The 25,169-nt window shown below is 40.5% G+C and overlaps 1 protein-coding gene across 1 annotated transcript; it reads right to left on the bottom strand.

The window, feature by feature from the left end:
* Positions 1-553: 553 nt before the first annotated feature.
* On the bottom strand, positions 554-25,120 carry LOC121358441 (sodium-dependent neutral amino acid transporter B(0)AT3-like). Its single transcript, XM_041476633.1, has 12 exons — positions 24,964-25,120; positions 15,407-15,547; positions 13,697-13,838; positions 12,389-12,581; positions 11,878-11,988; positions 6,881-6,993; positions 6,484-6,612; positions 5,715-5,871; positions 4,203-4,407; positions 2,470-2,629; positions 1,835-1,997; positions 554-766 (listed from the first exon to the last, which is right to left on the bottom strand). The coding sequence occupies exons 1-12, from the start codon at positions 25,118-25,120 to the stop codon at positions 554-556; spliced, it is 1,884 nt and encodes a 627-aa protein (XP_041332567.1).
* Between the last annotated feature and the right edge of the window lie 49 nt (positions 25,121-25,169).

Below are 25,169 nucleotides of genomic sequence, written 5' to 3' on the forward strand. Positions count from 1 at the left end.
AAGATAAGATATTTGTGCAGAATTAATTGCTCAAATTTACTTAACATTCTTCATCTGCTGATGCTTTATCTTTGCTCCTTGTGATGCTTGAGAATATGAAATAATCACAAAATGACTGCTACTTAAGTGTGTATAGGGATTTACAAAAATTAGAGTGTAGTGGTAAAGAGCAGTCCTTATTTTTAGAGGGCTCCCATTCTGCATCCCCTGGAGCAGGGGGGCAGGGCAGTGAGTGAAGCTGTAGATGCTTGTGTTCCAATTTTTGTTGCTGATGCTTGGGAACAGACTAGTGTTTTAAAAGTGAAGAAAGACAGAAGCCAGCAACAATACTTTACAGGCTTTCCAAGTTCAAATTCTGTCTGGAGAGATACATGAAGCTGTGAAATTGGTTGAAATTAAAGGAAACACAACGGCATTGTTTACAGAGTGTAGTAGTGGTTGCTGTAAGCATATGAACTGTGTATAGCAGGTTGGTTGGATGATACAAAATGACAGCTAATAGTGTCTAACAAAGGCTGTCTTATTTTTGCTTACAGACAGGTACAATGGATATTTATTCTTTTGGATGAGAAAAGTTGCTGTTAGCCCCCTGACAGGAGGAGACTTCTGGTGGTACAAAGCTTGGCTCCTTGCTCCTGCGCTTTTGTTTGACCAGGTGGAAGAGTGCTACCAGTGGCACGCACACGCAAGGAAGGGCAGCCAACAGCACACAAATGGCCTGTACCCAAGGTGGATAAACTTTCTCCTCTTTCATGGGGAAGCCTTCCTGTGGAGATAAAAAAGCAAGCAAAAGAAATAATTCATAGGTACACTTTGATTTTGCTATGATTTCTGTTTTTATTTTCTTACACTGTTTTAGTAAGGATAGCAAGTTTTACTCTGTCTACAATAGCAGTCAGTGGCTGTGTCCTCTGCAAACCCTTCTTGTGGGTCTAGAGACAGCTGTAAATGTTTTACACTTTCAAAGATGTATAGCTGGAATTGTGACACATTCCTAGGGATATGGGGATTGCCCTAAGTGTTATCAAATCTTCACCCTCTCTTGGTTAAACTATGTTCATTTTTGTTGTACACAAAGCTTAACTGGTTTCAACAATTACTGCGTATGTTCTTTGTCACATAGGGAAGTTGTATATTAGAGATTTTGGTGGAATGGTGATAGAGCAATTTCTGCAAGTTTGTGGCTATGAGTTTTATTTGGGATGATAGACACTTAATGGCATTTGGGGGAGACACTGCTGCTGTGTAATCCTCATATAGTTTAGGAACAGAATCAATCTTCAAACCCCCACACAAGGGTGGATTTGAGAGCAGTCAAAGAAACTGCAGTTGATGTGAGACAGTGGCATCCAGATGAAATGTTCTTAGCATGGGCATGTCTTTGTTGCTGAATAACACTGTACTCAGACCACTGCCTCCCTGTCTGCCTGTGTAAAGTACACATTCATATATCCACCAGGGCCCCAGTGATATTGGTAGCTCTCACTGAGAAATGCCTTCATCCCTGATGTCTGTTATGCAGCTCTAAAGCTCTTCTCAGGCATTTATTCTACCTCTGAACCCCCTGTGGTTATGGAATGTCTGTGACAAGTTTCACTTCAACACTTCTGAGCGTTTCACGTATCCATAAGAAATACGGAGCATGGGATAAGCAGGGCACCTCAAGAGAAGACACCTCTTTCAATCAGTGCTTTCTCATTCTGAGCACTACATCACTTCAAGCTGTTTTCAATGGGTCAGCAGTAGATAACAATGATATTAAAGGATCTGGTAAGGGAAGAAAATAGATAATTCTTCCTTTTTTTAGAAGTTCTAAAAATATTTGAGCACATACATATTTAGGGTTCCAGGCTGTGTAGCTTGGCGGCTTCTGCATCTGAAGAGTAACAAAGGCCATGAAGACAATTAGCAGGAGCAGAGGGCTAATAAACCTCCATGTGATCTGCCAGAAGAGACTGAGTTTTCGTCCGGTCATCCATTCCACATCTTCACTGAACCTTGTAAAAGAGGGCATGTTTATGATGATGTCAGATCTAGAGTGGTAAGAGTTTCCCTGTTTTATAGCTTCCTGTAAGTTGGAAACACAGAGTACAGTGCTGTAAATGTTTTCTATTCCACACCATTCTTTAATAACTCACTGCTTGCTTGAGTAAATAATAATATCATTCAAGTAGGTCTTTGTTGAGCCATACCAGAGATGAATGACCAATTTACATTGTCAGTTTAATTACCTGAGCACCTAGTGTAAGGTTTCTAAGCTTAGATAAATGATGGTAATATTGCAGCAGTTCTGTAAACTATTCAGATATTTAAAATAAAAAGACAAAATTGCCAAGGGAATAAACATAGCCTGCTAGGAAGATGTCTCAGTTACTAGCACCAAATCAAATCAGGTCAGGATCAAAATTACTGCAGCCTGAGCTGCATTTATGTCTTAGAAGAAGAAAATTTCATCTCTTTCCAACATACCTTTTAATTTTATAGATGTACACAACTCCAATCACTTCAAAGAAAGCGATGACTAGAAGAGGCACTGAACCTGCATATCTGTCAAAAATGTCAATCCAGTAACTCCCTGAACCCAGTGTAAAACACAGAGCAATGAGGAAGCTAATTAGACATATTATACCTGAAGAAAAAAAGATATCTTTGTTACTGGAGTACTGGTAGGTTTATTTTTGTTCTAAATTGCTTTGTTCTTGTTCTAATAATTTTTATTCTCTCCCTCTCTATGGAGTTACAACAAGCTGTTTTCTCATTAGGGGAGCTAATACCACTTCCCAAACTCAATTTTCCCCTGTGTGTTGGCCAAGAGCACTGCTGTTGCAGGAGGAATGCATTCATGTGACTCAGAGCATCCTTCAGTTCATGCTTCCTTCCATCAGACAGCCTGGGCTGTGCTGTGAGCCAGTGTTAATTTTTGACTGCTGTAGTGAGGTTCAAGTGCCTCATTTCCATGCAGCCATAGGCTTAAACCACAGGCAGGTGCCACCTCAGAAGTGTAAGGACTCCCTGGATTTCTGTCCCCATTTCTTCAAAGAGCCCAGAGCTACAAATGTGGGTGTCCCTTATGTTCCAGCACGTATCATTTGGGTTTCAACATGCTTCTGTACAGCCAGTTCCCCTTTAGCCAAGATTTAGATTTGGGGTAATTGAGAGAAAAAATGGGCAGGAATAAAGGTATTCCTGGACACAGACACAGGCTACAAATCAGTTTGTATGTCTTTCTAATGTGTGGCTAATTGCTTCTAACTCTGAGATGGCCTTTGGTTCAGTTGTGTGAAATGTTGGCTCCAGACTTTTTTTTTTTATTTTTTAAAGTTCACAATTGTAAAATCAATTTAAAAATAATATTGTTAACTCATCAAGTTGGGAATAAATTTGTTTTTACATGAAAAATTGTAAAGTTAGGGATACAATTTAGATGCCACAGAATACTCTACAAAAGGCATGACAGCAATATTTCCCATAAGAATTTAAAACAGCACGTTGCAGAAATATTTATCCATTACTTGCAACTGCCATAGATTTTTCTGGACCAATTTCATGGTAGGATCTCTCAGACTCTTATTGAGTCTGGTTCTTCAGGAGCAGGTTTCATTCAATAACCATGGCTGGTTGAAAAGATTCCAGTTTTGGTGCCAGAACAGGATCACACACCTTCATTCCTCGTTGTCAAGTGGTAATTTTCTACTCTGACCTGTTCACAGTAAATGTGAATCTGCAGCAGCATGGATCTGGGTGAAATAGGGGTGAATGACCTCTCTTACAGTGGTAAGTTCAAGTGCGGGTGGTTATGGCAGACCAGCTGATGTCACTGGGTGCCTTAAAGTGATTTGTATCAGTGCCAAAGGCTTAAGGGAAGGCAGGGCTCTTCCTGATGACTGCAACAGCTCAGAGTGGAGTGGACTCCAGGAATAGCAATTTAACAAGCTTTCTCAGACTGGAGCAGCTTAACTTGCAAACTAAGAAAAAAACTGGCCAAGGCAATACAATATAGTCACCTGACAGCTTCTGCCACAACTGCTACCTCATCTCTCTGCTTATCTTCTGCAAACACAATCCACTGCCCTTACTTACACTGTGACATTCAGCTAAATTAATACTAAAAATTATTAATTCCTCTGTGATATTAATTAAGCAGTTATTAGTTTGTGCATCTATAAGGAAGTCACGTTCTTTGAACAAAGCAAATACCTTACCAGATAATAGCTCTTTAGGTGCTGACTTAGGTATAATTTGAAGCTCTAGAAGAGGAGTGAAGACACCCTCAATGTTTCCAAACATCGAAGAAAGGCCCAAGCTGAACAACATTATGAAAAACAGGATGGCCCACGCTTGGGAGCCTGGCATGAGGATGATAGCTTGAGTGAAAACGATGAAAGCCAAGCCAGTTCCTGAGACGCTCTGCAGCATTCATAAACAGATAGATAAAAATACACATTACAATGTCATTTCTCATGCATAAAGTAATTATAACACATTGCTGTCCTTTTCTGGAGTCAAGGTTGATGGTCACCCTGTGGCCTCTGTGGCAGCCAGCAGTTGAGAAAATGGGCAGTGGGGAGTTTAATTTCAAGTGTTCTAGAGATATCTGGAGAGTCATAGAGCAGAATTTTAGCCTGCACAGAGATGGGTTTAGAGTAGTTTGGAGAGTTGTAATAGAAATTGTTTTGCTAATACCATCTTAAATGTGCTTTTAAAAAATTTATGATGTAGTAGCTTCTGGAAAAAAAGAGGTGTAAATAAGGATATGATTATCACTCTTAACACCAAAGAGACTTCATGAATCACTGGTCACAAAACCCCCTGTAATGGCCAAGGCAGAAAAGACTAATAGGGAAAAAAGCCAATTTCAACCAAGTTTCTTTTGATTTAGTCTCCCGAGGATAAGGATATTCAAATCTAAGCATTGAAAAATGCTAATGTTGCTATAACTTGGAATATTTCAAACTGTAAATCAGAAATGGATGCCATCAGAAGAAGTGAGACAGAAGAAACTGACTTTTACCAGGGCTGGAATGTTGTCCTTGCACTTCTCCATCAGGTGAGTAAAATAGCCTACTTTACCATTATTGTGTGTTAGGCCTGTCATGCTTTAGCACACACTGACTGTGCCAAACAGGATCTCTGGAGCAAGTGGAATTAGGTAGGACAAAAAAACAGAGAAGAAACGTCTGTGTTTAGTGGTAGGGGGAATGCTACAGGAAGGTTTGAAAATTAGGAGAGGCTCGTGATGTACTTTGGTGGTGAACAGTGTACATTGTAATGGATCTTTTGATACTTTCCTAAATACATATTTAGGAAATTCCCATTCAGCATCCTTTTTCTATAATCTTTCATCTAGATGTGTTCCCCCATTATGCTTATTTCTGTAAACCAAACTAGGACTGTGTCTAGTGTCCATGGTAGACTTCTGGTGGGAGCATCCTGGAAGATCGGTTTTGTGGTAATAATGTATAGTTTTGTTTGCCATAACAGACAGCTATACCTTCAGACTATCCTACAGCAGTATTGTTATTTCAAATGTTGAAAGATACAATTATATATTACACATAATCCTACAACAAATGTTGATTTGTTGCATGATTATGTGTAATATATAATTGCAGGTAGGACAGAGTGCGTGTCCTAAAAGAGAAAAGAGATAGGAAGATACCAATCCTCCTACCTAACTTTGTTTAAGGATTACCTGTTGAAAGCGGTTACAGTACCTGATCAAGAAATTCTTGAAGGTCACAGCTTTTCAGTTTGAGTCCAGCAATTTTTTCTGGGTATGATGAATTCAAAAAATTAATCCAGTATGTATAGTTCTGTCGCATGATGCTTTCTTCTGGAAGATCAAATTCATTGATGATATTGATAATGTTCCTGCCAGAGAAGCCAACATATTTAAACTTTAGTTTAAAAGTTTGCAGATGATGTGGCTGGAAATGCTATGCTGTGTATTCAGATGCTACTTCAAAGTCATGTTTACTTTCTGTGTTGCTGTTTACAATATAAAGGAGACTATTAATTGGCAGCTTATATATAAAACAGAAAATATTCAGACTATTTAATGTTGTCTAGGACAAAAACTCTGAGTACTTTATACAGATGCAATCTCTAAAACATTTTTATTTTATCAGGTTTCCAGACCATTTCTACTACTTGTGTTTAATAAGTTAATGAAATAAATTTCTGGTGAAATAGAAAAAGGTGGAGATTTTTACTACTTCTAATTCTAGCCTGAGAGTAAGGTGCAAGCCTTGGTTCACTACTTGAAATGGGTTGTTCTGCAATTTGTCTTGCTTCTTACAAATGATCACCCTTGACTCAATCCCATAGTACTTTATATTTTTACATTAAACTTCTCCATACTGGTGCTTTTCCTTTCTAATGAAAATAAATTTTTCAAATAAATTTCTTTCAAATAACACATTATCACATTATCTGTTTAGGCACTGAAACCACAGTATAACTTTGGGAACACAACTTTCTCACCTGTCCAAGCAGTCCCAGTAGGCTGTGGTTGCTTTAAACCCCAAAACAGAAAAGACTGGGATGGAAGCATAGAGAGATGTCACGCTATTCACAATTGCTACTGTCACAGCATCCTTTTCACAGTCATTTCTAGAGATAGCATTCAAACAAGTGAAGTGATTAAAAAGGCAGGTTTTCTTATCTGTGATGCAGTTATTAATGCAAACATTTTTTTTAAAATTTCTTCTCTCCCTCCCTCCCCTTCTCTGTTCTGTTAGAAAATCTAGCGGGCCTTTTAGAAAGATACTTTTCTAAAGATCCTTCAGAAAAATTAAGGGAAACATTTTGAAAGTTTAAAGAAATTGCACAAAATTCAGCAAGAATTCAGCCAGCTAATAAAGGTTGTAGTTCTACTCACTTTGTTGGATTGTAGCTCGCAAATGCAATAAGCCCTCCAAAAGCCAAAGAGAGAGAGAAGAAAATCTGTGTAGCTGCATCAAGCCATACACGGGGATTTTTCAAAGTGGTCAGCTGAAATAATTGGAATAAATGCATGTATTACATGTATTATTACATGGCTTAAATTAAAATTTATTTTTCTCTTTTCTCATAGCTCATCTGTTATTTCACTTCTGAATTTTGTGCTGAGTTGCCATCTGAATACTGTGAAAATGGGAATAGGTACTAAACAGGTCAGTAAAACAGGTGTTTTCAAGAGTGTCATTGAGGCTTTTAAATGTGTGCAACAATTACAAATCTTCTTTATCTTTGTCTGTCTGATGATAAAAATGTGATTCTAAGTGATAGACCACACTAGGAACACAATAGGGAAAATACATTTTTCCTCAATTACTTTCTTTTTTTAAAAATTCACATACTTAACCTGCAGTTAAAGAATATTGTCTTCTTAAAACTCTATAAACAAATACTAAACCTAAACTGTTTTAAGATGGAAAGTGATTCCGTAGCTGTCCAAATTTGCTTAAAAAATAATTTAATAGAAGTGACTAAAAGTACAAGCAGGCAAGAAGAGAGTTATTAAGAGCAGCATCTGCTATTCAAAGTGCTGTGAAAACAGCAATAAAAGATAGAATGTCAGCATAGGTAATACAAGAAAAGAGGAGAAACTGACAGTGAAATTTGAATTTTTTTGTAAGGGCAGTATGATACAGGAAGGTAAATTAAAAAGCAATGATTAGTGGATTACAATCTCTGGTGGATTACAGAGAAAATTAAGCAGTTTTAGATAGATCCACTAAGGAGTCTTGATGTTGAAATCTATATAAAAGAAAGAGAACACGAGTAATGCGCAAAATGTAAACGTGATCAATGAATGTTACTTTACTTCAGAAACTACAAAGTGGTGTGTTATATCCTACCATGTGAATTGCTCTCTGATCCATTATCAAGGAGAGGGACTAGAAGAATGTTTTGCTGAAAATGTTTTAAAAGCCGGATAGTTCAAAAGTGATGCTGGGACTGTAGACTATTTCACTTTGTTTTGCAACAGTCTGAGTCAAATCTGCATCCCAGTCGTGCAGGACAGCTTGTGTGTTTTGTGTCTGTGTGCCTGTGCTAGTGATCCAAGTCCGTGACTGGAACATATGTAGGAGTGAGAGGTAATTATGCCACAAGACCCTTCATAGCATTTTGGGTCTCTCTGAAGCTGGCCTGAGCTTGAAGAGCAAGAACAATGGGTCCACCTCGGTTGGATGGATTCAGGCAATGCCATTACTGCAGGTGCTCTCTCCGCAGGGAGGCCAGTGCTTTGACCACAGCAGAACCAGTGTCACCTCTTCTACAACACAACATAACAAGTAGATTCGTGGAACCATTGCCGGCTGAAGTGATTCAGCAAAGGTAAACCCTTCTAGAGGTTTATTTTGGAAGATCATAGTCAAGCCCTCAAAGGCCAGAGTGCTCATTGGCAGGACCTTGTGCAGGTGCTGGTGCAGTGCAGAAACTTGGCACTCATATGGCTCTGTGGCCTTCACACTTTGATTAAGTGCTGCCAAGTCAGTTGATGCTGACAGATGTGACTCCTAAAAGTCTGGCTTTCTCACTGGGAACTTTGGCAAATGAGTCTGGAGATAGTTTAGACTGGTACTAGGTGCAGTGCATTTATTGACTCCAAAAGGTACTAATCAACCCCCAAACTTGAAAAGATAATGGGCAAGAAAGCATTATCTGGTCTTCAGCAAATTGTTAAAAGTATTTTGTATTTGTATGGCATAAGATTTATAAGCCTATCTTCAGAAGAAAAATGTGCTGATGTCAGAAACATGTGGATGAAGATATACAATCAGTGTTAATGAATGAACAGGGGAGTAAGGAGGAAAGGAGATATAATTGCTCCCTCGTGAGTAGTAAGGTGTTTGGATTCTTGTATATGTGAAGCACAGACAGAAACAGAATTAGAAATTACTGGGATCCCTGTGATGTGTAATTTTGGTGTAAAAACAGCTGATGGTTTTGTGAATAGAGGATTTGGGGTCTGTGCTGACTTTTTTCTTTTTTCTTTTTTCATTTTTCATTTTTCTTTTTTATTTTTTCTTTTTTTCCTTTTTTCTTTTTTTTTTTCTTTTTTTTTCATTCTCTGCTTGTTAAATAGCTGCTCAGTTCTGGGCACAGGCAACAGTTTCCCTACCAAGTTCTTGGAATTGTTCATTGCCAGAGAACCTCCAAATATTTGCAATCTCTGAAGTTCTTTCAAATGTGAAAGAGACTGGAGAAGGAGATATTTGTATTCTTTAGGTTACACAGGTGTCCCCTGAAGCTGAGAAGCTGAACATGCAGACTGTTGCTGATGCATGATGGAATCTGGTTTATTTATTTCTGCTGCCTCTGGTTACATATTTTCCAAAAACCTTTCCAAAAGTCTGTTCCAGCCCCTGTGTGGCTTCATCGTTGTGCAACTTCTGCTTTCCCCTCAGGTGTCACTTCAGGATACTTTTTTGTTTTCTTGGTAGCTTCATTTTCCAAGTAACCAAGAATTTCGACAAAGTGAGTGAATCATCAGACTTCTCTGTGTCTGAAAGTCAATGAAAAGAAGTATTAATTATTTATTCTGAAATTTAAGGTGGAAAGTGTGTCACATGACAAAAGCTGATTGTGTATTTTTGCATGAAAATAAAAACACAGCCTCGCATAATTAAAATCCATATGCATGGTTTTATTATTTGTGGTACTTATTAACACTTTCCAAGCTTGGAAAGTGAATAAACTTCAAAAAATTGTGGTTTAGAAAAACAAATTCAGTTAGGTGGTTATGATGTTGAAACTGGGTAAGATGGAACTTTTTGTGCTAGGTATTACTTTCACAGACTTTCACAAACAAAAATGAGGTGTCACAGTTATGAGATAATGGATGTAGCAGCTGTTACAGAAAAACTACAATTTCTGCTGCACTGCAGAGTTGGAAAGAAGTTGGAAAACATTGTGTCCAGTCAGGGAAAAATGTCAAGAGGGTTGATTTTATGTATTTTTAAAACAAGCTGAAACAGACAGTAGGTGATTTAATTCTTACTTTATTTTGCTAAAACTTCTTCTGCAAAAAGGACAAGAAGAGGAAAACAGCACACATTTGAGAAATATGCTTTACAGTTTTGTAAACTGATGGAGTCTGGGTGGGCCAAGTACATCTCTGCCCTGTAAATAACAGCCCTCCTGTACAACTCACTTTGAGGCATTCCCTGTGGAGGTGTAAAAGAAAAACTGGTGTTTGTTCACAGGGAGGGTGGGAATAGCCTAACAGCAAAAGCAATACTGGTACTGCAGCTGTGGAGTAAGGGGATGAAGAGAGAAGGGCAGTGTTGAAGCTGTGTGCTTACTGTGCCTTTGAAGTCCTTGAAGTGCCACAACCCTGTGTAGCAATTGGTAGGTTAGTTCAACAAAGCCATCTGTCCTACGCTAACTTTCTGTGCAATGGCAACACCGATATACACTCACCAGGCTGTTACATCAGCTTTTCCACATTTGTAGATAGGAACATCACTAAAACCATCTTCAGACGACTTTTCATGAATGTGCCCAGGATCTGCTTCCTCAAACCAGCTGACCATCGGCTGCAGGCTCTCTGCAGGTGGATTTTCATTCTGACTTCTGTTGCCAGTGTACAAATCCATCCGTCTCTTTTACGATGATCTGCTCCTCCTCAGCACTGCAATAGCTCCAGGCTTTGTGAGTACACACAAATCTAGTTTCCTGTATTCAGTTCAGAATCATTGCAAACTAAATTCCAAAAATGCCTGAGCTCTTCCCGAGAAACCTGACAGCCTAGCTGAGACCAACTGATGACAGGCTGAGGCATGTTTCTTTGTGTTGTCAAAGCTGCTTTCTTCCCTAAGACATTGCACCAAGCTCTTCCAGTCCTGTCTGGCCCTTCAAAAATATAAGAGAATATCCTGATCATCTGTAAAAACCAAGCTTGTCCTTGAACTCTGGCAGCATTAAATGGGTGTCTGTGCCACTGGGCTTGTAGAAAGAGGGATAAAACAGTGTCTCATGTGAGCTTTCTCTTGCTCTTGTCCTTTTCCAGCGTGACATATAAAATATCTCTGAGCTTCTTGGCTTATGTTTTCTTTAATATCTGTGTTCTTGTTGTAGGAAAGGAAAGGAAAAATCCAGTGCTCCTGTGTTTGAAGCACTGCTGTGGCTGTGGAGGCAGCAGATGCTCAAGAATGCGTCCGTGAGTGCTGCTTTTCCTCCTCTACACCCACCACTTCATGGAGCTTTTTAGCCATGAAGGCAGAGTTGTGAGGAGCCTCTAGTGGATAGCAACCACTTAGTAGGACAGTTTGACTTTGCATTTGGGAATGCTGCCAAGGACAGTGTAGGAAAGGTGCTTCTGAAATGGCCAGCATGTGGAGGGATCTGGAACTCCTGTCCATGTGAGAAGTTCAACATATGAGAAATTAAGAAAAATGGGAGAGGGGCTGTTCTCCAGCAGTTCTGTCTTTTAGGAAGAGATATGGGGGAGTGGAGAAATACTGTGAAGAAACAGGGGCAGGGGAAAATTACTTTCAACCTTCCAAAAAAATCACTTTACGGTGTAAATCCTCAGTAGTTCTCTTTGTGAATTCTTAAAAGATTAAAACTGTGTAAATTCTGTAGCAGTGGCAGGGAAATCCCATCTTTCTCGTGTACTTGTGAAGTACATCAGTTTCACTTACACATTAAAGACTGAGGCACCCATAACATTCTTAAACTTAATTTTCCAGTATTTTCTTATAGGCTTACTACTGAACTGTTAAATTTTTTGCTGCTTATTTTCTTGTGAAAATATATTAAAATAAGTTGCTTCATCTCAGAAAAAGAGCTTAGCTGAGCTCTTGGATGGACATCTAAACCAGGAGTTATTGGAAAATGGTATGAAATCTGAGGAGGAGTAAAAGGAAAATTAATACTAATACTTACATTAGGGGTGAAGAGGTAAATCAGACCCTCAGTGGCTCCTGGTAGAGTGAGTCCTTGAATAAGGAATATAGTCAGGACCAGATATGGAAATATTGCTGTTACATAAATTGCCTAAAGTAAGGAGGTCAGAAGACAGAGTGTTACTGGCAGTAAGTTCAATCAATCCTATTTAAGTTATTGCAACATACAATAATAATAATATTAGATCAGACAGCTACAGATGAGTATGGCCATCTTTCACATAAGCAGGGGGTACTTTTGCAGAATATATTTTTAATAAAATGGCTCTTAAAACTGTGAGAGGGAAGGCTGGTAGGGCAGAATTGTTTGCAGTGGAAAAAGAGAGAAGCATCATTTTAAGCCACTTGTACTGCTGTTCTCAATTTGTTGGACGGGGAGCATACTGAATGGTGCCAGTGTGGTAAATGGGGTTTTCCTTGTGGTAAAAACTCAGTGTCTGGAGGGCAAGATTTCAAACTGCAGGATAATCACTTCTCTGCCCTTTCCATACCTTCCCTGTGGTTTCAATTCCTCGGATGGTGCAGAGATAGACAATTGCCCAGCAAGCTGCTAAGCACAAAATGAGCCACCACTGGAACGTGCCACTCTCAGCAATATCAGGTGTTATGTTCAAAGTTTTCCTGTACCAAAAATAATTTACTGCAGTGCTTTCATAACATTCAGGGCAGTGTTGAAGCTGTGTGCTTACTGTGCCTTTGAAGTCCTTGAAGTGCCACAACCCTGTGTAGCAATTGGTAGGTTAGTTCAACAAAGCCATCTGTCCTACGCTAACTTTCTGTGCAATGGCAACACCGATAGCAGGTATAAAAAAAAAAAAAAGTGGCAAGTGTTAGAATAAATTGTGGGCTGCAAAATCTAATACAAATGGACTTTCTGCACTCTCTGTAATGTGCAGCAAGACAAACTCACAGCAGGCTGAGACTGTGAGACTTAGGAGAGATCTTCACCAGAATATCACCAGCATTTTATACGGGGGATAACTTTCTGATTAGAAACAGTGTTGCACTCAGTGCAAGGTAAAATCTACACTAATTGTAGTGAAAACAGTGACATTTTTTAGCTGTATAGCTACAAGCTGGTGGAGCCATAACAAACTTCAGGCACCTGAGAATACATTTAAGTCCAGGCTTCCCTGGCTATGTCATGGCCCTCTGGTGGGGAAAGACCCAGGCATTGGGGCATTGGCCTCTTTGAGTTTCCAGGACTTTTGTGAACAGGAACTTCAGGCATCTGTATGCAGGGCATTCCCCAGCCAGGCTCTGTGCCTGAAGAAAAGGGAACTGGGAACGTGGTGTACACCGCAACCTGTGATGTCCATTTATCTTCCTACTCTAGAGCAGTCCTAAGGCCTCCAAGAGAAAGTTTAATTCCACTATGTTTTGTCTTTTTTCTTAGCCTTTTACTCAGGTGGTATTTCTTGCTGTGCCCTGAAACTTGTTCTCTCTCCTGCTCTGAGAAAAAAAGGAAGCTTAAAAATATTTTTAAAACCTGAGAGCATTCTTCCTTATTCTGCTTATGTACACTGTCTCTCTTTAGTCTTAGTAAAGGTTTTGTAATGGATAACAGAACTTGCTCTTTATTTTGTTTCCCATTTCAAAGTCAAGCAAAAGGACTCGTGGACTTTCTGGCTATCATTGCTCCTGTGAGGATGATGAATTTGAGTAAGCTAGCATGACTCTTGTGGCTTTTTAAAAGGAAATCAAACCAGGACTCGTGCACAATTCGGGGCGAAATAAAATGTGGTTTCTTGCTTAGCCCAGAGTCTGATGTTTTGCTAGCAATGCTCATGGAGGTGTACTTACCTGTTCTGTTTTCGTTTAGAGGACAGACACTCCAAGGAAGAGGTTCTTGGAAGGAGTTTATAAAATACCACATCACCCAAGTTAAAACAGTGTTGTAGTATAAGCTCACCAGAACCGACACCATCCATGAACCAACTCCTACAGAAAGCACAAGATCTTACTTCAGAAAAGTTTTGGAAAAAGTTATCAGCACTAGCTGTTAGAAGCTCACATTTCCTAGTTTTTCAAGATTTTCTTCTCCATCCCCCTGATGCCGTCCTGAGATTTTCCCATGAAGGATGGGCATTTGTGTCCTCAGTAGCCAAACACTGGTGCACAATCCCCCAGATCACCAGCCCTGCTCCAGGAATGCTGAGACTCTACTTACATAGAAGGTTAGGGTTCAAATCTTTGCTGTAGTATGTAGTCCATTGTTTTCTACAATACTGGACAACCGTAATAGCAGAGAGCAAAAGAGACCAAAGTTTTATAGTGTGCTGTAGCTGCACGAGGCCACTCTTGTCCTAAATCATGCACAGGTGCCCTAAATTGGGCACTGTTTTACTCCTGTGATGAGGAGGGAAGACTATCAACACCACAGTTTTTGCTTTCTTGCATTTTTGCAAGGGAGTATGAACATGCCTGGTTGTAGGAGATGGGTTTAGCTGGAAGCACCACATGCAGCTTGGTATTTATTTCTTGTTGCCTTCCAGCCCTTAGTTGACTCCTCTTACCCTCCCCTTCTCCTCCCACACAGGCCCACAGGCAGGGCTATCAGTGCCAAGCGTATTTCAGGCACCTGCTTAAAGCAGGTCATGATCAAGCAGAGCTGGCTAAAGCATTCAGGAGTTTCCCCATGCCCTGCAGGCACAGGGGTGTTGTCAAATACCCAGTAGAGTCGATGCCTTAACCTCCTCCTGGTGGCTATTCTGGATCACTTTTTGCAGCCTAACAATGGTGGACATGGGGCACCAGATGTGGTTTTTCATATATTAAATAAGTAGAAAAGAGCTGGCAGTAGAGGACTGCACATCAGTCTGATGCACTATGTCATGTGGATTGTCCCTCATGCCCAGCTGTGTTGACAAAATCCCTTCAGTAGCCCCACCCTCTGATGGAAGGGAGCCTTCCCATGTGCTTTGCACTCATTAGGAGGTACCAGGATCCTTGATTTCCTGTCTTTCTGTCCTTCCTCAAGTCTGGCTATTCATGGACAGAGAAGACTGGGTCCTGGAGGGCCTGTGAGAGAGGAGCAAGAAGCACTGCGGGCAGGCAGCTTTTGTTGAGCACCAGGGTCTCGTTGGTATGGGGCAGTGTTGAGGAGCTGAGCCCATGTTCATTATGCTCCCCACAGCAAAGGTTATTAGGTTTGCATTTTAGGCTCTTCAAATGATCCTAAAATGTGCCTGGAGTAACGCCTGCTGAGAGGAATACACAGTTACACAATCACAGAATGTTCGTGTTGGAAGGGACATTAAAGATCATTTATGCCACCTCCCTGCCATGCACGGGGACATTTCAACTAGACCAGGTTGCTCAGAACCCCATCCAACATGGCCTTGAATGTTTCTAGGGAAACCACCCCTAAATATCTCACCACCCTCATTACAAAATCCTAACACTCATTTCTTTTTATATCCTAAAACACATCAGGCACAGGTCTGTAGGAAGTGAGTGCTGGGTGGGAGCTGTCTGCAGTTCCTTGAGCTGGGGCTGAAGGGACGTACCAACGCCTCCAAGGTAAGGAGAGATGGTGTTCCAGGCTCCAATGCTGCCTTTCTTCAGGCACTGCCCAAGGGCCAGCTCGAGGTGTAGCAGTGGGATTCCTTCAAAAAGAAGAGCGATGAAGTATGGTATGAGGAAAGCCCCTGAAAAGACATTTAAGTGTGATTAAGCCACATGATTTTTCTGCATCTCACTGAAATTACTGGTTTATAATTAATTTGCTTTATGAGCCTAACAAAGTTCTTGTAGGATGTGTTGAGAGTGGGATCATTGCTAGGGACACCTACAAGTGACATCTTTTGCTGGTAATTTTGGTGCTGAAGATGGAGGAGGAGGGACAGGGATGCTTAGTGCTGCAGGACACTTCCCTCAGGCATTGCTACAACCCATTATAAGTAGCCTCACTATTTCATCCATTTCCCTTTCTTTTAAGCATCTTCTTTTGTCCCCCTTCTCATAAAGCACAAGGGTTTGCCTGTCCCCTATTCCATCTGTTTTCCCTTCAGTGCATTGCCTCGTTTCATTTCTTAAGGCTCTCAGGGCTGTGCTCCTCTGTCCTGCACTGGAAAAGCAGGATTATGTGCTGTATAACCCCAAGAGACCAGGTTATTTTATTGCATGAAGTTCTGCTCAGATGACAGAGCCTCTAGCTAATGAAAAACTGAAAGCAAGGCTGAAATTGTTCTCTGAGACATGTGAGCCATGAAACTTCATTTCTTCCCATTTTGTGTCCTTTACATCTTTTCTGTTTTCCTCACAACATCTCCCTTGGGCCAGAAGCAGCATGTCCTGTTGGTTGCTTGTGGGAAGGGACCAGTCCTACCAACAGCCTGGCTGATTCCTGCTAAACTGTGTGCAATGCCTCATTTCCCCCACCTTCCCCCAGAAGGGACACACATTTGGGTCTCCCTTCTTTTGCACAGATGCTGACTTTCATAAAACCAGAAGTTTCATCAGTATGTTTGTACCACCTGCCCAAATGGCCAATTATACTGAAATGGTGAAATAGACTGAAGTTTATTGCCATGACCAGCAACCACTGTGACCACAAAGTCTCTTTTCTCCAGGGGGACAAAGACAGAAGTCCTGCCTCAGCCACCTCCCCATCCTCCTAAAAAGGGAGCAGATTCTGTGCTCCTCATAGCTTTGTCAATAAACCTGTGCCTTGTTCTGCCATTTCTGATTTACCTCCAGACCTCTTATCTTGGTCTGCTTACCTCTGCTCTTCCAGCTCAGGAAACTTTCTCTATGCTCTGTCTTTGGCCCTGAGAGAGAGGTGGGGGAATGACAAGGATTTCTGGTCTCCACCTGGAATGGCGCCTGGGTTCTGCAATCCATGGCTATTTAGAAAGGCTGGGCAGATAAAATCTAATCTCTTGAGCTAGTGTTGTATTGCAATAACTTTGCTACCTCTTGTTACATGCTGCAATAAATACAACACCCAGAGAAGGTGTGTTGTTGGATGGTTTAGCCTTTTATCAAGTTATGCGTGGAAACAAAAATCAAAAAACTCTACTCAGCAAAGAACTGTTCTTAACCTGCGAAACTTGCGAATAAATGTCTCACCTTAAGATCTCTATTCTTGAAATGTTTTTAACTGAGAAGCAGATTTGAAAAAGGAACCTCACAGTTAATTCCCAGTATGTTAAATTCTCAGTTTGAGGTCCCTTCAAGAAGAACCCAGTAACCTGTTGCCATGCTCAGTCCCGTGGTCTGTTTCAAACTGCTGCAGTATCCCTCTCCACAGCACATCTGAGGGTGCCAGCCCAGCCCTTCTGATGCCTTGGGCTGTCTCCTGAGAAGAGCAAACTATTGAGGCAAGTGACCAGAGCACTGCAGTATGGAGTGCTCTACTTCTTCATCCATCTGCCTGGCTCTCCACCAGCTCTGGGCAGCAGCTGCAATCCGTGCTGCAATCTGTGCTGAGCACTCGCTAGCAGAGCACTCCATAAGAGACCAGCCTATCTCCCATATCATATCTCCTGGGAAATAACTGGGTAATAATTAGTGCAAACTGTTATCTGTCTCCCCTTCTCTGTTTGCTAGTTGAACCACTGGCAGCAGAGCGTGTTTAGACATTCTGCTGATAAGAGCATGTTTACTTTGTGCTGGCTTGTGTGTATCTTCAGGCATATTTACAGCATGGCAAAACATGATGTCACGCTTGGACAAAAATGCTGGTTTTCCATGAGAATTATATAAAATAATCTCCTATCTGAAGATATGAAAATATGGTAAAGGAATGGGTTAACAAGAAATAGTCTATGAATCTAATCTTTCTCAAACCTAATTCAAGTAAATGGCGTGTAGTGTAAAGTAAGTTTTTAGTTATTCATTCCTTTGCATCACAATACTTTTAGTCAAAAAAAACCAAAAAAAAAAAACAGAAAAAGAGCAGAGAGTCCGCTGAAGCACTTGAAGCTTACTCTTTTCCACCTATAGAAAAACATGGAGAAACATTAACAGTAAGTTATCAGATACGGAATAGTGAGTAGGAATCCTCTTTTTTTTTTTCTTTCTTTTGCATCAAAAATTTTTTAAAAAAAAAAAAAAAAAAAAAACAGAGAAAAAGAGCAGAGAGTCCGCTGGAGCACTTGAAGCTTACTCTTTTCCACCTATAGAAAAACATGGAGAAACATTAACAGTAAGTTATCAGATACGGAATAGTGAGTAGGAATCCTCTAGCACTGTATAGTTGAGGACTCTGATTAATAGATAGAAGAGGATGTGCCAGAAGGCAAAAAGTGAGTACCTATTTTAAAAAATGCCATGAGAAATCTAACCATGGAGAAAGCAAGCAGAAAATCCAAGAAGCAGATAACCTAAGGCACAGCAGGTACCACAAACCAGAGCATTCAAACACAAGCACAGCAAAGCCTCAGCAGAACCCATGTGATTTTAAGCCCAGGCACAGCAAAACTCTGTAGATTTGGCTTCCATGGGGCATGAGAAAAGGAAACTGTAGCAGAAAAAATCATAAAGCACAAGCAACAAATTATCTTGTATTTGTATATTCTACCTAAAAAAAAAAAAAAAAAAAAGAGTTTAGGAGTCTTTTTTCCTCTCGAAAAGTGAACAAGGAAAATTATAGTGGTGAAACATTTTTAAATACTTTAAAAGCCTGGAGAAATGCCCATAAAAATAAAAAGTATTGCCAAAGCATTATTTAGTTCCATCCCTGGGGTGTGACTCAGGAAAATTTTAGTCTACAACATTCCTTCTGTCAGAAAGACACTGAAGACTCATAAAGCATCCATCCTGCAAGTAAAAACACGTGGTACTAAAAGAAGGTCGAGGGAAAAAAAACCCCAAAACTCTTCAGAACTTGCAAGAGTCAAAAGTTATTTTGGAAGGAATCCTGCACAAGGATATCACAAAGCCGTGGAACAATCCCCTGCACATGAGAAGGCACAGAAGGCTACAAAAGCTTTTTCAAATCAGGCTATCAAAAACTGCACTACTGGTTAGCTGGTGTCGTTTACAAGAGAGTCCCAAGTGTCGAGGAGCACCCCTGTGTAACAAGACTGCTGAAGAACCATTGGAGTGAAGACAGCTCCACAGCCACAGCAGTAGGAAAGGAAGGAGCCGGTGCACTCGAGATACACAGAGGGATTTTAAAACCTGACCCCTCGAATGCAGTGCACGGGCAAGTCAGGTCAGGACAGCAGCTGCCCAACCATGTCCAGCAAAATGACACTTGAGGGGCACAAGCTTTGTTGTGTCACCTGCACGTGACAGTCTGGGGGGGAAGTGCAGGACCCTCTGGGCAGCCTGGGGAGAGCTGCCAGTGATCCACGGGACAGAGACACCAGGAGGCTCTGGAAGGAGCACAGTCTAAAGTTGGCTCTCAGCAACCAGCAAAGCAGAGTGAAACAACCAAATTGGGTTTGTCACTTGGAAAGAGAGACCCACAGACTGGGCTAGTGGAAATGTAAAGCAGTTTGAAGTATCAGCTGGGTGACCTCCTAATCTACTTGTACTAAGACCTGCAGAAATCGATGTGGCTCAGTGAGAAGCAGAGAAAAAGACCCAGTAGGTTCGCTTGATATTGGGATACTAAGACTTCCTAAATGATGGAGAAAAACTGTAGGGAGGACTGATCAAAAATCAGGAAGGACTGATCCATGATTCAGTCTTGCATCTTACCAGTACCTGTGAATCAGCTAGCAGAAGAAAAGCAAGTGACTTGAAATAATGATTCAAGGACACAACAGCATTTGAAAGTCCAGAACATGAATAATACTTTTCCTTCAGATAGCGATTTGGGAGTAGAAAAAGGAATGATAATAAAGACTGAAATGACCTGGAAAGTGGCAAAATAGTAGTTTTGAAGGAAATGCATCCGTATTGACCCTCCGTAGGGTCTCGCACATCTCAATGTGATAAAATGCAGCAAGCATTCAGAGATCCACTTCATCAGTTCAGTTGGTACATAGGAGGAACAGGGATGGGTGTACTTTTCCAAAAGACTAAGAACTTAATGGCAAGATACCTGAGATAATTTATGCAATTTTATGCAATAGGTGGGAACTACTTGTTCAGATGCAGAGAAAAAGATATTAGCTATTCAAAGTGGATTTTCAGACCTGACCCATTCTCTCCATGGCAGTTCAGTGGCTAAGCAGTGTGGTATAGTCAACACAGCAAGGAATTACATCAAGACATCAGAAAGGAAAAAAAGCAACTTAATCACACTCAGCTCTCTCTCTAGAAAACAGCACTCCATGACCTCTTTTATGTCTTCTCACATGCATCAATACAGATGAAAAGTATGAGCTACTCTAAACATATTTGTGCAGCACACTTATAATGGCACTGATACTGCCTTTCAGGCACAGCTTACTGACTGAAACTTGGCAGGGTTGAATTTCCCACATAAATGACTATACCTCCTTGAGCTACAGCGAGGGAGCCAAAGCCTTGTCCAGAAAACCAAAGGGGCAATGGCCATTTCAAATGAACATGGGTAACACCCACAGCTAACTCATAAAATAAGCTTAGCAAACTCCCCTGTGAAATTTGAAGTATGCAAGCAGGCAGCTTTCAAATACAAGCAGGAACCAACCTGAGATGTAAAGGGCAATTAATATATCAAATTATGAAAGGATTGACTTCGCAGGTCACAGCTTTTCACCAAGGGCTTAAGTAGGATATGGCAATAAACTGGAAAATGAAGTTTGTTACTAGCTGTAACCCAATTTTTTCTGTCAGACAGTGAATAGTTCTGCTCTTCCCAACATACTATGTTTGGGGTTTTTTTGTTTGTTTTTGGTTTTTTTTTTTGTTTGTTTGTTTTTTTTGTTTTGTTTTTGGTTTTTTTTGTTTTTTTGTTTTTTTTTTTACATCTGTCAGTTATACAATTTGTTCCTCTTAGGTTTTGTTTTCCTTTTGAGGACACAGTCAACCAGGCATTTCACAGCACATTTTAGTTCAAATTTGAGCAAAAGGTCCAGTAGGCCACGAGTTATGAAAGTCTGTAAATGGTTGTCCCAGAAGTAAACAGTTCTCATTTGTAGCATGACTGTAGTGTGTAACAGGCAGGTCACAGCTTTTCACCAAGGGCTTAAGTAGGATATGGCAATAAACTGGAAAATGAAGTTTGTTACTAGCTGTAACCCAATTTTTTCTGTCAGACAGTGAATAGTTCTGCTCTTCCCAACATACTATGTTTGGGGTTTTTTTGTTTGTTTTTGGTTTTTTTTTTTGTTTGTTTGTTTTTTTTGTTTTGTTTTTGGTTTTTTTTGTTTTTTTGTTTTTTTTTTTACATCTGTCAGTTATACAATTTGTTCCTCTTATGTTTTGTTTTCCTTTTGAGGACACAGTGAACCAGGCATTTCACAGCACATTTTAGTTCGAATTTGAGCAAAAGGTCAAGTAGGCCACGAGTTATGAACGTCTGTAAATGGTTGTCCCAGAAGTAAACAGTTCTCCATTTGTAGCATGACTGTAGTGTGTAACAGCATGGGGTTTAGATGGTGGTTGCTGCTACCTATAGTAGTGTTTTTGTGTTTTTCTTTTCCTAGAAAGAAACTGTATTTTATATTACAAATATTTTTCAGTAATTTTATAGGTTCAGGCACCATACACATTTTTAATACCCCTGGGTTAAGCAAGCGTGCATATATATGACATATATGTATATATATATATATATATATATATATATATATACACACATTAGCTATAATCCAAAGTAAACCACTGCAGTCAGTTCTAGCTAGAACTGAGTTTGTTTCTCTAAGTATACTCAGATGATTCTGTGTACACATGTAGATGCATGACTAGTTAGTGTCTCAGTTTTAAGTGACAAACTCTGTACTGGGCTATTTAGAGAATTCTTTTCAATCCCAGTTGCCTGGGAACGTTTGTGTTTGTCTCTACCAACTGTGGCAAACAACCTTCATACCCATTAGTCATGAAAAGTAAATAGCTAACTTAACTCAGGCAATAAACCCAAATAATCAGTAACGGCAGCAGGTGATAAATGTCAGCAGAACTGATATTATATTAGATCTGAGTTACTGAGTAACACTAATGTGCAATGAATCAGGGCCAGAGGTCTGATGGGAACAGCTGACATGAGACAAATGTACAACCACTTGGTTTCATCTCTTGTTTTTGAAAAGATGCAGAAATGAGGATATCACCTGAACCAGCTGTAAAACTACCCCAGAAGCCATCCAGCCTGCAAGGATGTCTGTGCCATATCCATACCTGGTTTCTCCATGCTTGTGGTTATGGCTGCATGCAGAAAGCAATGGCAACTCTCAGGGCTCCCAGTTAAACACAGTGCTGCTGGTGTCTCCCATGTGCACATCTTCACATGCATACACACAGGATTTGTGCTCCAGTACCCCTGAAAATCTGTTGGGCTTTTGCACCTGAGTTGTTTGCTTTTGAAAATGCAAACCCAAACCACGTCACTGCTTTAAATTAACAGAAGAAAAATGCAGCTACCTTACACACAGATGTAAATGCAAGAGCTCTGTTTTCTCAGTGATCTTCATAACTCACTCGACTTTTCCAATGCCAGCTTTCTAGTATAAATTATTCAGAAACCTCACAGCACTCTGTTAGAGAGTCCATCCTGCTACTGAGCACTTTGAGAGCAAACACTAGCTGCCAAGCCATACATTGACCTTAATTCACCACTGTCTTGTGCCACTCTTGGTGGTGATGCAAAGCAGCTGTTTGCCATTCCTGAGTCTGGTGGCTATTTTAAGCTGGTTTCTCACTGGCAGCATTACTACTCAGGGAGCAAAGGAGCAACTCAGCCCTTGCCCCTGCAGCATTTCCCTGTTTTTACCCTCTTTAAACCTGCTTGTCCCTAGAAGTTACTGTGGGAAATAGTGGAGTTCTGGAGCTGGATGCACAAGCAAGCAGACTTTCTGAGCACTGCTAAGTCCATAAGACAGGTGACCTCATGCTTCTCTTGGGGCAGTGAGGATAGGGGTGCAGGGAACCCCAGAAGGGAGGGTGGAGGGGAGAGATCAAACCTCAGGAGCAGATGAGCGCTGCTTCCTTCTGAAGTGAGGCTGGGATCTGAAACACCACTGGCCACAGCTGGCCAAGGAGAAGCAACAATTGGCACTTCATAGGAAAGTGTGAGAGCCTTTTTATGGCCAGTAGAACAATATTTAATCTTAATCCCAATTTAGCACAAATGCACAGCCTCCTGCAGCTGGTGGCTCTAGAAGCTGCTCTGTGCAATGAAATGTGTGGAGGAGCTTCATCTTCCTATGGCCCTGCCTGGGATTTTCAAACTTTCCACTGAGCACTTTGTGTTAATCATTCACTACATTACAAAAACATCACATTGTATTTGCTTTATTATGTTATTTGTTAATCCTGAATACTTTCCCCCTTGCTTTCCAAGATAGAAAGATCACCTGAGATTTGACCTATAGCTCCTGCTGCATAAGAATATTTTCCTTGCAGGTCTCATGCCATATCTGCTATGGGGATGTCTCTCTAAAGATGTTCATCATGTCTCATAAATGCCAGTATCATTAACTAAATTGATGGATTTTTTCCCAGTAATTCCCAATTTGTCCATTCTCTGGACAAATGCAGAGAAACAGTGTGCAGTCCTGGCTTTCTAACCACCCACTGATGGTGCTTTTCTGTGGGAGTTTCACTGGGTGTCACATTTTTGAAATAAATAATGGAAACCATCAAGTGTCCTGGGAGGAATCTAATCTACTGCTTCTTGTCTTTTCTTATTTCTGTTTGTGTAACTCTCAGTTGTTGCATATTCGGCCTTAAAAGGCTCCTTGCCACAAAATAATTTCCATTTTCTTGTTTATAGGCTATGCTAATCATAGTCTTTAATTTTCAACTTCATGGCCTAAATAGATGGAATTCTTGAGTTGTTTTGTGTCCCAGAAGTTTTCTAACCCTTGAATAAATGCTGGGACTTTTCTGCATTTTGTCTTAAAAAATTTTGTCTAATTTTTAATATTGACTTTAAAAAGTGGACTTTCAGAAAAAGTCAGAGACTCAGAAGTCGTCTTACTATAGGCAGCAATATCTCTGTCTACTTCCTAGTGTTCTGCTTACATCTGCCAAGGTTCTTTCTCTTGATGCAACCTGCTATAGCTCATTCATTGAGCTACTCACCATAGTCCCTAAGTGGCTGCTTCTCTCTGAAACACCTTCCTTTGCAGGCTATATCAATTCTTGGTTCCTTGCTTGATTGAAATATATGTAGTTCATCAAGAAATACAGACACCTCAGTAAAACACACTTGGATGTGATAAAATTTTCTGTCACTTGACAGTTTCTCCAGGTGTGAATTTTCGGTTTCTTCAATTAATTGAAAGATTAATAATACTGGGCTGAAACAATTTGCTCCCTCTTCTTTAGACAGCTTACTGTGGCAGATTTCAAAAGCTTCTGTGAACAGTGAGTTACCAAGTACTCTTTTCAGATCCATTTATATTTACCAAATTGTCTGCTTCCAAAGCAATTCTTTGTGAACTGATGCCCAGGCACCGGCTTAGGCAGCTGTCCATGACACCTGGCAGGCTCCTGTTGCTGCTCCATCAGCTGAGCATTTTAAGCAGTCTCACAGACAACCAAAAGCACAATTTAGTTTTGTTCAGAGGCAATTCCACCTGATGAGGTACCTCCTAAGATCATGGGTGGGGAATGACTCACTCACCATCCCAAAGGGAAGTTCAGTGGCCATTTGTCTAGGGGCCAGTTCCCTCAGGCCTCCCCAGGGCTTCTCATTTCTCCTTAAGGTAGCCAGCTGCAGGTTAAGTTTCCTGCTTCCATTGGGACTGTAGTAGCAGTATAAAAACTTCAACATATATTTGTTCTATCATCAGTCAGGTCAGCATCAGTCTGGTCTTCCTAACTGAACATATAATTTTATAATTAAATATCTTCCTATGGAAAGAGCTAATTAACTGGTGCAAAACATTAATGACAATCAGCATTTTTAAAAAGGGATACAACTGATATAAATTATATAATTCCCATGCCCCTCAGAAGTTAGTATAGTTGCATGAGAATTGCAGTTCAGTATTTTGGCAAAGTCCCGTTCCAATCTTACCGCCTCCGTGTATCTGACACAAGTATGGAAACCGCCACACGTTCCCCAGGCCAACGGCAAATCCGATACAGCTTAAGAGATACTGGAACTTATTGTCCCACTTGGGTCTGCCATCTTCTTTGGGGGTTTCAGGTATTGCTGATAAATCTTGTGACATTTTAATGAAACGTCCGTGGCTCCTTAGCCCCTTTCCTTAAAAATGGGAA

This window comes from Pyrgilauda ruficollis, unplaced genomic scaffold (assembly GCF_017590135.1).
Source record: "Pyrgilauda ruficollis isolate IOZ18807 unplaced genomic scaffold, ASM1759013v1 scaffold39, whole genome shotgun sequence".
Taxonomy (NCBI): domain Eukaryota; kingdom Metazoa; phylum Chordata; class Aves; order Passeriformes; family Passeridae; genus Pyrgilauda; species Pyrgilauda ruficollis.